Genomic DNA, 12980 nt, shown 5'->3' with positions numbered 1-12980 from the left:
CAAGCTGGATAAAGTTTCCTCTGAGCTGGCTGGGCTTTCACATACTGAGGAAATTCAGACAAGGGCAAAGCTGTTTGCAGGAAGAAAAGAGCAGCCTGAAACTTCAGTGCATGAGAGCAGAAGGGGGAAAGAAACACACAAATGATCTCTTGAGATTCAAAAGGAAGGGTGTATACAGCCTGCTTGTGTATGGATGTATTTTGTATGTGTGGACATACTGTACATCAACCTACTTCCTGTTTTGGTGGCCATTTTGTTTGTTTATAAACAAACTTTTTAAAACTGTTTTTAACCACTTTTAATGCGGCGGGGAGCGGTGAAATTGTGACAGAGGGTAATAGGAGATGTCCCCTAACGCACTGGTGTGTTTACTTTTGTGCGATTTTAACAATACAGATTCTCTTTAATGTGTCTCTCATATCAAGGATAACAATTAAATAGTGTTGCTTGATTGATTTAATAAAGCAAATACAAATAAATATCCGCACAAAAATAATTAGCAGATTGCGATGTGTTTGCTTTTCATCAAAGAAAATAATTACTATGCAAGCATATAGTTATATCTGTTTGACTATGATTTACAACAAATAAATAATTAGCAGATATTGCTATGCTTCACTATGCCTAATATAAAAAAAGAAGTAAAATAAAACGTAATGATTTCACAGGGCAATGTTGCGTGGATGCTACAGCACACATAGTTTATTTGTACTACTACTGACACATGCGTATACCAATTATTTGGGGAACAATATAATGCAATATCCTGAACTTGCAATATAGCAGTTTGTCTGATGTAGCTCATGTGTCAGGGATGACTGGACTGCGGGAGCTCTTATGTGCTGTTTAGTTACTGTAGTTACATTTGCATAAAATACAGCAAAGTGTCTCTAATACCATTTCAGATTATAGATATATTATTTTATGCACCGATACATTATCCACAGCACTTTATATAGAGCAGTGAACAATTACTCTCCATGCTTTCAAGGTTCTCACAGTTCATATTATAGATAATTTTGGAAACACACTAATAAGCCTACTTTTTTATTTTTGGAAGGAAATTGGAGAACCTGGAGGGAAACCTCACAAACACATGAAGAATATACAAACTCCATGTACATAAAGGATGTATTGCTATAGTTGTAAAATATTGGAGAACAGTGGAAAACATAGATGATCCAGAAAAACAGAACTAGACTAAGGGCTGCTTCACACTAAAAAATTACAGCAAAATTGCTATTCAGGAAACAAGAATCGCTCTTTAAATGCTGCATGAAGTGATTTTGGAATTGCAAGCTCAGCGCAATTTTGGCAGAATCACAAAAAAAAAAAATCACCAGTAGTGGGAAACAGCCCTAGATGTTTTTAAAATTGCCCACTATTAGGTGTAAAATATTTGTACCTCTGATCTGGGTCATAACAAACAATACAGAGAATTGCTGGATACACTGTTGAATTAGAGTGTGTCTTGGGCAACAAGTTGGGAAATTATGTTGAACAGACACATCCCTAGACTTAAGGCTAGTGATGTGTTCTGTTGCTATGGAGGGGGGCATAGGGTCGATGATCAGCACACGACAGAGCCACTTCCATTAGTAGTGGCTGCTGTACACACAGAATGATTGGTGGGTGCAATGGTCTTTATTGCCAGTTTTGGCCGATGATCATTGCATATTATTGCAAAGAACTGACTGAAAAGTGTTCACTCCACATAGAAATGCAGTAGAAATCAGCTGCACTGAGCTGTGTTTGTTTAGTGTAACAGTGTGCAACCAGTAGGCATGACTCACAGCGCCTTGGTGCTGGCAGTGCTGGCTGACTCCTTTGCTCCCTGAAAGTTTAACCAGTAAATTTTCAGGGCTTTTGGGGGGATTCCTGTGCATTGCAACAAACATTGTTGATATTTTCACACCTTGTCAATAAGATACCTTTTAAACCACCAGCAAGGGAGAAAATACTCAAAATATTTTTGATAGTACTTTTTCATCTACTTTTTCCTATTTCAATAGCAAGTTGCATAAACATTGAAAAATTATCTCCTAGGAGAAAACTCAGGAGAGAAAGGTAACTACATACGGGCAAGTTGTCATGTGGGAGTCAGCAAATTGAGTTGCAAACTTAACTTCTACTGTGTACGCAATTTTCACTGTAGTTTTCATGAGGCTGGATAAGATGGCCAAAAAGATTACTTACTTACTTATTTACTTAAACCTTTGTCTCCCACTGGAGCAAAGGATCTCAACAAATGTATGTCACCGGTTTCTGTCCTGGGCGATTTTTCTATCTCAGTCCATGATTTGCCTGCGTTCTTTATTTCTTTATTTATTTCCACACTTTTTCTCCGAGTTGTTTTTGATCTTCCCCTTTTTCTGCTGCCTTGAGGATTCCATTTTAAGGCTTCTTTCTCAATTGATTTACCCTTGCGAAGAGTATGGCCAATCCATCTCCACTTTCTGCAAGCCCACTTGTTGTTCTTGAGTTTGTTTCCCACAACTCTATATTTGATATTACATTTGTCCACCAGATGTTTATTATTCTTCAAAGGCAGCAGTTTATATATCTGCTGTCACCTTCATTGTCTCATGTCCACACAGAAGGGCTGTCTTGACGTTACTAAGGAATATTCTCAGTTTGTTTTTTGTGGAAGCATCATGGGATCTCCAAATTTGATACAGCTGTACAAATGCTGCATTCGCCTTCTTGTTTCGGCTTTTAACATCAGCACTGGCACCACCATCCATTATCATCAGGCTGCCCAGATACTGAAACTCAGGCACAGTATCTATTTGTTTTCCATACAGCTGAAACTTTCGTTTAGGATCTACGTTTCTGTTTAATCGCATGTCTTTATTTTTCTTGCAGTTAATTATCAAACCTACCTTCCTGCTCTCCTCTAGTAGCTGGGCTAGCTTTATTTCCATATGTTGAAAAAGATTAGAAGAAGGAAATAAACAGTATCAGTGCTACTATTAAACACTGGCACATATGAAAATTCACTATTTCCCCTGAGTTTTCTCCTAAGTTATATTTTCAGACTTGTTAATAAAATACCCTTTAAATCACCAGCAAGCAAGAAAATACTTAAAATAGTTTTGATAGTACTTTTCCACCTACTATATGGTACTTTTTCAATTACAAAGTGCTTAAAAGTTATGCTAAGTAGAAGATGAAAACATATCTCCCAGGAGAAAACTTAGGAGAAAAAAAATAAATTGCCTATGGGCCCTTGGCCCTTACTCAATTCACTTTTTTTTTTACTAAGTTCTCTCCTAGGAGTTACAGCAATCTTTCATCTTCTGTTTAAAACAACTTTTTAGCACTCTGGAATTGAAAGCGTGCCAAAAGTACATTAAAAAGTACTGGCAAAATTATGGTCAGTATTTTCTTGCTTACTGTTGGCTTGAAAGGTATTTTATTGATAAGGTGTGAAAATATGACCTAGGAGAAAACCTAAATAAGGGCCTCTGTTTCAGGATATAACAGTGGATTGCAGGAATCCACTAAATGTTCACTTTACAGGACAACTGTGCTGAGAGGTATGTGGAGGCTGCTGTATTTATTTTCTTTTAAGCAATACCAGTTGCCTGGCTATCCTGCTAATCCTCTGCCTCCAATGCTTTTAGCCATATGCCCTGAACAATCATGCAGCAGATCAGGTGTTTTTGACATTACTATCAGATCTGGCAAGATTAGCTGCATGCAGAGACGTGACAAGGTCCTTCAGCACCCAAGGCTGAGACACCAAAGTGCGCCCCTCCATCTCTCCACCCCAGCCGTCACACACTGATTGCTATTGGTCTAAGAGGTGCCCCAGGGCCCCCAACCTCCCCAACACCTTAATCTCTAGTTATCTGGCTTGCAGTCACTGTCATGTATCCCCTTATTTCTCTCTGCTTCAAACACAATTGGGAATGACAGCTGAATGAATTGTGCGCCCCCTCCTACACTGCGCCCTGAGGCTGGAGCCTCTCCAGCCTCTTCCTCGGCCCGGCCCTGGCTGCATGCTTGTTTCTGGTGTTATTCAGGCACTTCTGCAGCCAAATACAGGATCTTCTCAAAAAATTAGCATATTGTGATAAAGTTCATTATTTTTTGTAATGTACTGATAAACATTAGACTTTCATATATTTTAGATTCATTACACACAAGTGAAGTAGGTCAAAGCCTTTTATTATTTAATATTGATGATTTTGGCATACAGCTCATGAAAACCTAAAATTCGTATCTCAAAAAATTAGCATATCACGAAAAGGTTCTCTAAACGAGCTATTAACCTAATCATCTGAATCAACTAATTAACTCTAAACACCTGCAAAAGATTCCTGAGGCTTTTAAAACTCCCAGCCTGGTTCATTACTCAAAACCGCAATCATGGGTAAGACTGCCGACCTGACTGCTTTCCAGAAGGCCATCATTGACACCCTCAAGCAAGAGGGTAAGACACAGAAAGAAATTTCTGAACGAATAGGCTGTTCCCAGAGTGCTGTATCAAGGCACCTCAGTGGGAAGTCTGTGGGAAGGAAAAAGTGTGGCAGAAAATGCTGCACAACGAGAAGAGGTGACTGGATCCTGAGGAAGATTGTGGAGAAGGACCGATTCCAGACCTTGGGGGACCTGCGGAAGCAGTGGACTGAGTCTGGAGTAGAAACATCCAGAGCCACTGTATACAGGTGTGTGCAGGAAATGGGCTACAGGTGCCACATTCGCCAGGTCAAGCCACTTTTGAACCAGAAACAGCGGCAGAAACGCCTGACCTGGGCTACAGAGAAGCAGACCTGGACTGTTGCTCAGTGGTCCAAAGTACTTTTTTCAGATGAAAGCAACATTTGCACGTCATTCGGAAATCAAGGTGCCAGAGTCTGGAGAAAGACTGGGGAGAGGGAAATGCCAAAATGCCTGAAGTCCAGTGTCAAGTACAGGTCAGACGTTTCTGCCGCTGTTTCTGGTTCAAAAGTGGCTTTATCTGGGGAATGCGGCACCTGTAGCCCATTTCCTGTACATGCCTGTACACGGTGGCTCTGGATGTTTCTACTCCAGACTCAGTCCACTGCTTCCACAGGTCCCCAAGGTCTGGAATCGGTCCATCTCTACAATCTTCCTCAGAGTCCGGTCACCTCTTCTCGTTGTGCAGCGTTTTCTGCCACACTTTTTCCTTCCCACAGACTCCCCACTGAGGTGCTTTGATACAGCACTCTGGGAACAGCCTATTCGTTCAGAAATTTCTTTCTGTGTCTTACCCTCTTGCTTGAGGGTGTCAATGATGGCCTTCTGGACAGCAGTCAGGTCGGCAGTCTTACCCATGATTGCGGTTTTGAGTAATGAACCAGGCTGGGAGTTTTTAAAAGCCTCAGGAATCTTTTGCAGGTGTTTAGAGTTAATTAGTTGATTCAGATGATTAGGTTAATAGCTCGTTTAGAGAACCTTTTCATGATATGCTAATTTTTTGAGATAGGAATTTTGGGTTTTCATGAGCTGTATGCCAAAATCATCAATATTAAAACAATAAAATGCTTTGAACTACTTCAGTTGTGTGTAATGAATCTAAAATATATGAAAGTCTAAAGTTTATCAGTACATTACAGAAAATAATGAACTTTATCACAATATGCTAATTTTTTGAGAAGATCCTGTAGATCAGCAGAGCTGCCAGGAAACTGGTATTGTTTAAAATGAAATAAATATGGCATCCTCAATATTCTTATCACTTCAGTTGTTTAAGTTCCTTGTATATGCTATGAGGTTTTTGTAGTGCCTGAGATTAATTAGCAAATGTATCCTGTACAGGTACAACTCTTGAAGATATCATATTAAAAGAATTCAAAGAAGTGTCTGATGGAGACATTAAAGTAGCCATTACAACTGTGCACATGTCTTTGGAGGTAAGTGAAAGAAAAGCAGGTATTTCTATAATTTATTGTGAGTCCACAGACTGTATATATAGAGACTATTTATCTTAAAAACACCTTCTAGCAGGTGCTCTAAACTGAAGCCTCATACACAGGATTTGATCCCTCAAGCAACAGTGTGGGGCTGAAGCTGTACAGACTAGGGAGACTTGGAAGTTTGATCTTGCTGCAAATTTGCTTCCAAAGTTTCACGCCACAAATGCCCAGTGATTAGCCATGATTTCGCTTGCTAACCTAACGAGCACTGATAAAGCTGGGAAGGGCAGTACAGAGCCAAAAATTCATTGGGAAGGGATGAATGGGGAGTCTGATGAGCAAATCATTTGCTCCCAGGATGCACAGCAAGGCCCCCCATCCAATGAGAAGAGGTTCCACCACAGACAAATATAAAGGGGGGGGGGGGGGCGGAGAAAGGGTTATTTTTTCACTCCATCTTACATTGTCTGAGAAAAGTACCTGCTTCCTGGAGGTAAGCTTATAGTTAGGTTTGTTTTACCAGCTTAGAACTGTTATTTATAGGGTATATTGTGTGCAAAACTGTTATTTGTAGGATTTATTCTGTGCTGAAGTGGTTAGGTAGAAGTGTATATAGTTAAATTACTTACGCTAGCTTTGTAGCTATCTAAACTGTATTGGCAGCTACTGAGAACAGTGTCAGCAATAGGATTTATTCAGTGTAGATGTACATAGGATAGGACAGGAAGGTATTGGTAGCATTGTAGCACTGTTTTTTTAACAAATCCTTAAATGAGGCAATGGTAGTGGTTGAGTTAAAAGTGGAGTCTGAAAACCCAGCAGAAAGAAAGGTTTGCTAGAGTTCCCTGTTTTGGAAGTGTTCACAGTGTGGCGTTGTGGTGCGATGAAATGGCTGCATTGTACCACAGAATGTTGCACTGCAATGCAGTGAGCTCTAATGGCATGCAGTACTCCAACGCACTGAATGCAGTACATTACCGCAAACCACCTACTTTAACACAGGGCCGGATTTACCATAAGGCACTGTAGGCACGTGCCTACAGGCGCCTGATTGGGCAAGGGCGGCTTTCAATAATGTCCCCTTCTTAATTTGAAGCCTTAGAACGCGATCGTCCATGACAGCGCCGCTCGCCCCGCACACTTGCATCATGATCCGGCGGCCGCAACTACAGTCAGGGGGCGGGCAGCTAGTCAAACACGCAGCCAGTGCGTCCTGCTCTCCCCGCCCATCGGCCGCCTATTCATGCCTGCACGCAGCGCTGCCTATGTAGCTGCTGTGTGCATAGGCATCGGGGGGAGGCGGGGTGCTTGTCACTCTCTGGCGCTTGTCACTGGGCTGCTTGGGACTCCACACCTGGCTGGGAGAGAACACGAGGGCAGACACGGCGAGGCGGGCATTGCTTTTCAGGCACACAATGAAATTACCCTGCCTGCACCGTTGCGCCCAGAATAAGAAGTAATCGGAGGATAGAGAGACGGAAAGAAAAAAAGCTCTGCCCCCATCCTGTACACAAAAGCAACCAACCAAGTTGTGTATTCATGTGACAGGCAGGGAGGGGGGCGGAGGAAACAGCCCTGTAGGAGATAGCCCTGCCCTGTGAACACTGCAGCTCCGCCCCCTGTGTCTATTCTATAGGGGACTTGCGGCTGTCTGTGCACGTGTAACAGACAGTGTGTGACACAGTGCCCTGGTCCCTGGAGGAGAGGGGTCACACTAGCTGGACCCTAGGCTGCACAGATAAAAATGGATGCAAGCAGTCTGCTGGCAATGGAGTAAGTGATTGTGTGTTTGTATTGTGAGCTGTGTTGTGTGTATACTATTGTGTGTGTTTGTGTGTATATTGTGGCCAGCCAGAGTGCAGGCATTAGTTCAGCAGCATCTTCCTGTGAGCCGAAAAACGCTTACTCCTATAGGCTGGCAGCCAGCTGATCAACTCTGCCCCGCCCCTCACCCCTTTCAATAAGCTGAATTGGTTCAGGAATGGAGGAACAGGTCCAGTGGCAGCATTGTGCACTGGTGAGGGGACACAGAGAAAACGGATGCAGCCAGTCTTCTGACAGTGGTGAACGTGTGTATTGTGTGTGTGTGTGTGTTTGTGTAAGGTGTGTTTTTTATAAAGTGTTATTGAGAGCATAAATACTGCAGCATTTTATACTTAATTAGGGGTTCCTTTAGTCCCATGTAGGCCTTGAGCTTCCTAGCCGCCCTCACCAGTCGCTCCGTTGTCACCTCCGGTAAATTGGCCAGTTGCGCTTCACTACACATGTGCAACGCTGCTGTGTACGCACCCGTCACACTCTTGCGGCTGGGAGTGCTCTGTGCCTCGGGAGGGCACACGTGCAGAGGTGACCAGGGGGCAACAGAGCGACCCCTGAGAACAGGGATGGAGCCCATGGCCTACATGGGGCTGGAGGAAGCCCCAGGTAAGTATAAATCCCACAGTACTTAACCTCTCAAGTTTGCTTTAAACAAGCATGCTTTATTGCGTGGGGAAAGGGGGGGTTAATGGAATGGCTATTGTCCAGGCTGCGGTTTGCCTGGGGGGATGGTATTAATACCTAGGCCAGGGGCTGTTTGGACGAAGTGACCTGGGAAGTGTTGTTCTTGTGTAGGCTTTAAAGGAGTCATCTGGCAAAAAATATGGGTCTACCGCTCTACTTACCCGGGGCTTCCTCCGGCACTTTGCAGATGACGCGTCCCATGCCGCAGCTCCACGCTCAGTTTTCAGCCCAGGGTCCTCGCCGGTGCTGAGGGCGACCTCGAGGTCCTCTCTACTGTGTCCGTGCCACTGTCAATCTAGACCATGTTGTCTGTGGTGTAATGTGCAGGTGTAGAACTACTGTGCCTGCGCAGTTCACCGTGAACAATGTGGACTTGATTGACAGCGGTGTAGGCACACTAGAGAAGATTGCCGTCTTCACCCGCAGGGACCCCGGGCCAAAAACTGAGCACTGAGCTGTGGCGTGGGACGTGTCTTCTGCAAGGGGCTGGAGGAATCCCCAGGTAAGTAGAGCGGGGGACCCATATTTTTGCCTAATGACTCCATTAAGCGGGCTTTAAAAGGGTGTGCACAAAAGACCGGCCCTGTTACCTGTCATGTGCATGAGTTTACAGGCAGACCCTGGCCAGTCCCCGTGCACCTTTTGCTCTTTCCCTGCCGTGTGCCCTCCCCAGCTTTATTAAAGCCTGTGTTGCCTGTATTTGCTGCTGTATGAGTAACGCTCTTATACACAAATGCAGGTGACACAGGCTTCCATACAGTTGTAGAGGGCACACACAGCAGAGACTGAGCAAGAGATGCACAGGGGCAGGCTGCCCAGCATTTGCCTATATACTTGCCTTTGTGACAGGCAACTGGGACAGTGCTTTGTGCACCACCCTGTACTTTATAAAAGGGTTTGTTGCCTAGGCCTCAATTTATCACTGCTTGTCATCTGTTACCTGCTACCTTCTAAATTAGGGATGATCAGTTTATGCAGAGAGTTTATGCATATGCAGCTTGAAAAGGGACCAATCAATTTAAACCTGGATGGGACTTGATTGGTCCATTTTCAAGCTGCATACATTTGGGAGTGTGGCTTGGAGGTGTGGCTTTTGTTGAGAGGCGGAGTTTAGGGCGCCAGAACTTCTGTGCCTATAGGCTCCTGAGCTGTAAATCCGGCCCTGCTTTAACAGTATACTTTTCATTAACTGTATTCTTCGCTGTTTGTGATGCAAAGTGTGGATGTATTTTGTCAATACAAATGTAGTAGAATTAGTGGCAGTTTTCTACATAGCCTCTGCAGAGGTTTAGTAGCAGTCATCGCACACAAACAGTTGCAAAGACCCTCTGAAATCCCCATGTTGTCTGACACTAATTAATGATGCATATATGCGAGGAAGGCAGACACATGTTTCTGCAAGCTCTGCCATGATCCCCTACATGTTTATAGATAAAGCATTGGTAATTTGCATTAGAAGTCCCCTATGTAAGCTCTTCCAACCTGTATGCTGATGCAGACCCCAAATGGCTCATGTTTAGCCTTCTGCAGATCTTAGCATCCTGATGAGCTTTGGGGTGTCCCACTGTGCTAATATTATTTCAACTGCTCAAGAAATGAAAATGTTTTTTTTTTTTTGTGTATTGACACACAGGAAATCATAGGAGATGGGAAATAATGGTAATAATTCCTGTAATCCAGAAACAAAGTACTGTATTTTTCGGACTATAAGACGCACTTTTTCTCCCCCAAAAGTAGGGAGAAAAAGTTACTGCGTCTTATAGTCCGAATGTAGCAGTTTTACCTATCCTGCCGCTTGACTTTTGTGAGCTGTAATTAATCCTAATGAGGTCCGCAGTGGTGTCTCTGAGCGGCATAGCAGCAGCCGCGGTAATGACTGGCTTTGATGTTCTGTCCCTGCATCAGCGCAATCTTAAAGAAAACCTGTACTGAAAATAAAAGTCAAAATAAGCATACACAAGTCATACTTACCTTCCATGTAGTCTACTCCTCAGTGTCTTTCTCCTGTCCCGCGTCCTATTTGTTCACTATGATCAAGGGAATTTTCCGTCCTCCATTTTAAAAATAGCCATTACCCATAACAGCTTTCTGGTCAGCACACAGTTAAACTGTAACATCGCCCACTTGAGCCATAGGGAAACATGGACATTGCCTGGTACATCTGTTTTCCTCTCAGCTATAACTGACAGCAACTGATATTTTACTGACAGCAACTGATATATTTCAGATCTGACAAAATATTGTCAGAACTAGATGGGATTATTGTCAGAAGAAAATGGTGAGCTTCTGAGAGGAACTGATGGCAAGGTAACTCTGTAATGTTCATTTGAAGTTACCTCATGTGTTTATTTTAAATATTTTTACTCAGTACAGGTTCTCTTTAAGTTTCCTAGGGGCATAGCAGGAGCCGCTGTGATCACCGTGTGACTGAGGGTTTTCTGTCCCTTCATCAGCGCGATCCAAAGTTTGCTAGCTGCATACCAGGAGCCGCTGTGATGACCGGTGTGGCTTCCATGACATTCTTTCCCTCCATTTGTCCGCGCATCTGCCCTGCTTTAGCGCGATCCAGAGTTTCCTAGTTGCCGCTGTGATGATCGCCATGACTTTGTCCCTTCATCAGCAGCACGATTCTAGCACGGACATACCATAGATCTTCAGCCGCTATAACGGCAATGTCCTCAGAGGCTTCCGTACTGCTTTGTTTATTGCTTGTTACTCCATGTCCCCGGCGCACGTGCGTGGCAGGTCATGAGAGGGCGCCAGTAAAAGCAGTACGGAAGCCTCTGAGGACATTGCCGTTATAGCGGCTGAAGATCTATGGTATGTCCGTGCCAGAATCGTGCTGCTGATGAAGGGACAAAGTCACGGCGATCATCACAGCGGCAACTAGGAAACTGCAGGGCAGATGCGCGGACAAATGGAGGGAAAGAATGTCATGGAAGCCACACCGGTCATCACAACGGTTCTTAGTATGCAGCTAGCAAACTTTGGATAGCGCTGATGAAGGGACAGAAAACCATCAGTCACACGGTGATCACAGCGGCTCCTGCTATGCCCCTAGGAAACTTAAGATTGCGCTGATGCAGGGACAGAACATCAAAGCCAGTCATTACCGCGGCTGCTGCTATGCCGGTCAATGTATGTTAAAATGTTGGAACACCGACTGCTTGAGCCCACTGCGGACCTCCTTAGCATTTACAGCCTGGATACCCACACTGGACCCAGCTACTTTTGGAAGAAGCTGCTGTCACCCAGACTGGTGCGTTCTGCAATATTCTTGTACTGGTTAGTTAATGTAGCTGGTGGGGGAGGGGAGAAGGGGATTACAGTGTAGCTGAAGGGGGGAGGCATCAGGGTTAGTATAGTGTAGCGTGTATTTGGTGGGGGCAGCTATGGTTAGTGTAGCTGGGCAGAGTTACTTAGATAGAGACATGGGAAGGGGGTCCATAAGACACTTCTGCACTACGGACGCAAGTAGGTTTAGTAGTATTTTTTTTCCTGGTTTTTGCCCTCTGAACCTAGGTGCGTCCTATAGTCCGGAGCGTCTTTTATTAACATGCTTTACAGACTGGGCCTTTCACTTTGCACAGTTTTACTTAAGATACCCAATTCAGGTTCAAAAGAATTAGGTGAATGAAAGTGCATCTGGTGTTAACAGTCTCTTCTGTAACATTGTTGAAACTGTCTGCAGGGGAGCTAATGGTGTATGCCCCACATAGGGACATTTACAGTTTAAGTACAATACTGTAGGAATTCTGCAAACTGCATATTTCGATACATGGACAAAAAAAAGTCTCAAACTTTATTAAAGGTAACCTAAACTGAGAGGGAAATGGATGTTTCCTTTTAAACAATACCAGTTGCTTGGCAGTCCTGCTGAACTCTTTGGCTGCAATAGTGGCTGAATCACAGACCTGAATAGCAGCTAATCCAGTCTGACTTCAGTCAGAGCATCTGATCTGCATGTTTGTTCAAGGGCTGTGGCTAAAAGTATTAGAGACACAGCATCAGCAGGAGAGTCAGGCAACTGGTATTATTCTAAAAGGAAAAATCCATATCCTTCTCCGTTTAGATTACCTTTAATTATACAGTATCATCTTATATACTATGGTGATTACAATATGGTATACTAAAATATGTGTCTTAATCAGTGTACACGCTTTTAAAGAGAATCTGAAGCACATGGAGGCTGCCATATTTATTTCCTGTTATGCTGCATGCTTGTTCAGGGTCTATGGGTTAAATTATTACAGGCAGAGGATCAGCAGGATAGCCAAGCAACTGGTATTGCTTAACCACTTTGTCCTCCTTGGCGTATAAAAACGTCAAGGAGGACATGCGCGCTCCTGCGGCCGATCGTGCGCGTGCATGCGCACTCCCGGCCGCGGATTCGGTAGCCCAGGAATCAATGAATCGGGCTATGGTGCCCGATCACTGATTCCTCTCCCCTGCAGAGAAAGCGACAGCTTCTCTCGGAAGCTTCGCTTTTTATGAGTCTATGTCCCTCTAAGTATACATTGTACGCTTAGAGTGACATCATGTAAACAAACTCAAGCTTGCCATCTTGTGGCCAAAGAGTAAAACTACATCTAA

General features: G+C 43.9%; 1 protein-coding gene across 3 annotated transcripts in view; it reads left to right on the top strand.

Annotated features, from left to right (window-relative positions):
- The window catches only part of PRUNE2 (prune homolog 2 with BCH domain), a 278110-nt gene that overhangs the window by 7211 nt on the left and 257919 nt on the right, over window positions 1-12980 (top strand). For all 3 annotated transcript variants that reach the window (XM_068236688.1, XM_068236694.1, XM_068236677.1), the window contains exon 2: window positions 5788-5882. In XM_068236688.1, the coding sequence (XP_068092789.1) occupies window positions 5788-5882 (95 nt within the window). The remainder of the gene's footprint in view (window positions 1-5787; window positions 5883-12980) is intronic.

The sequence above is a fragment of the Hyperolius riggenbachi genome, chromosome 1 (genome assembly GCF_040937935.1).
Source record: "Hyperolius riggenbachi isolate aHypRig1 chromosome 1, aHypRig1.pri, whole genome shotgun sequence".
Taxonomy (NCBI): domain Eukaryota; kingdom Metazoa; phylum Chordata; class Amphibia; order Anura; family Hyperoliidae; genus Hyperolius; species Hyperolius riggenbachi.
Note: the sequence above shows the minus strand (reverse complement) of the source record. Positions and strands in the feature narration are given on the sequence as shown.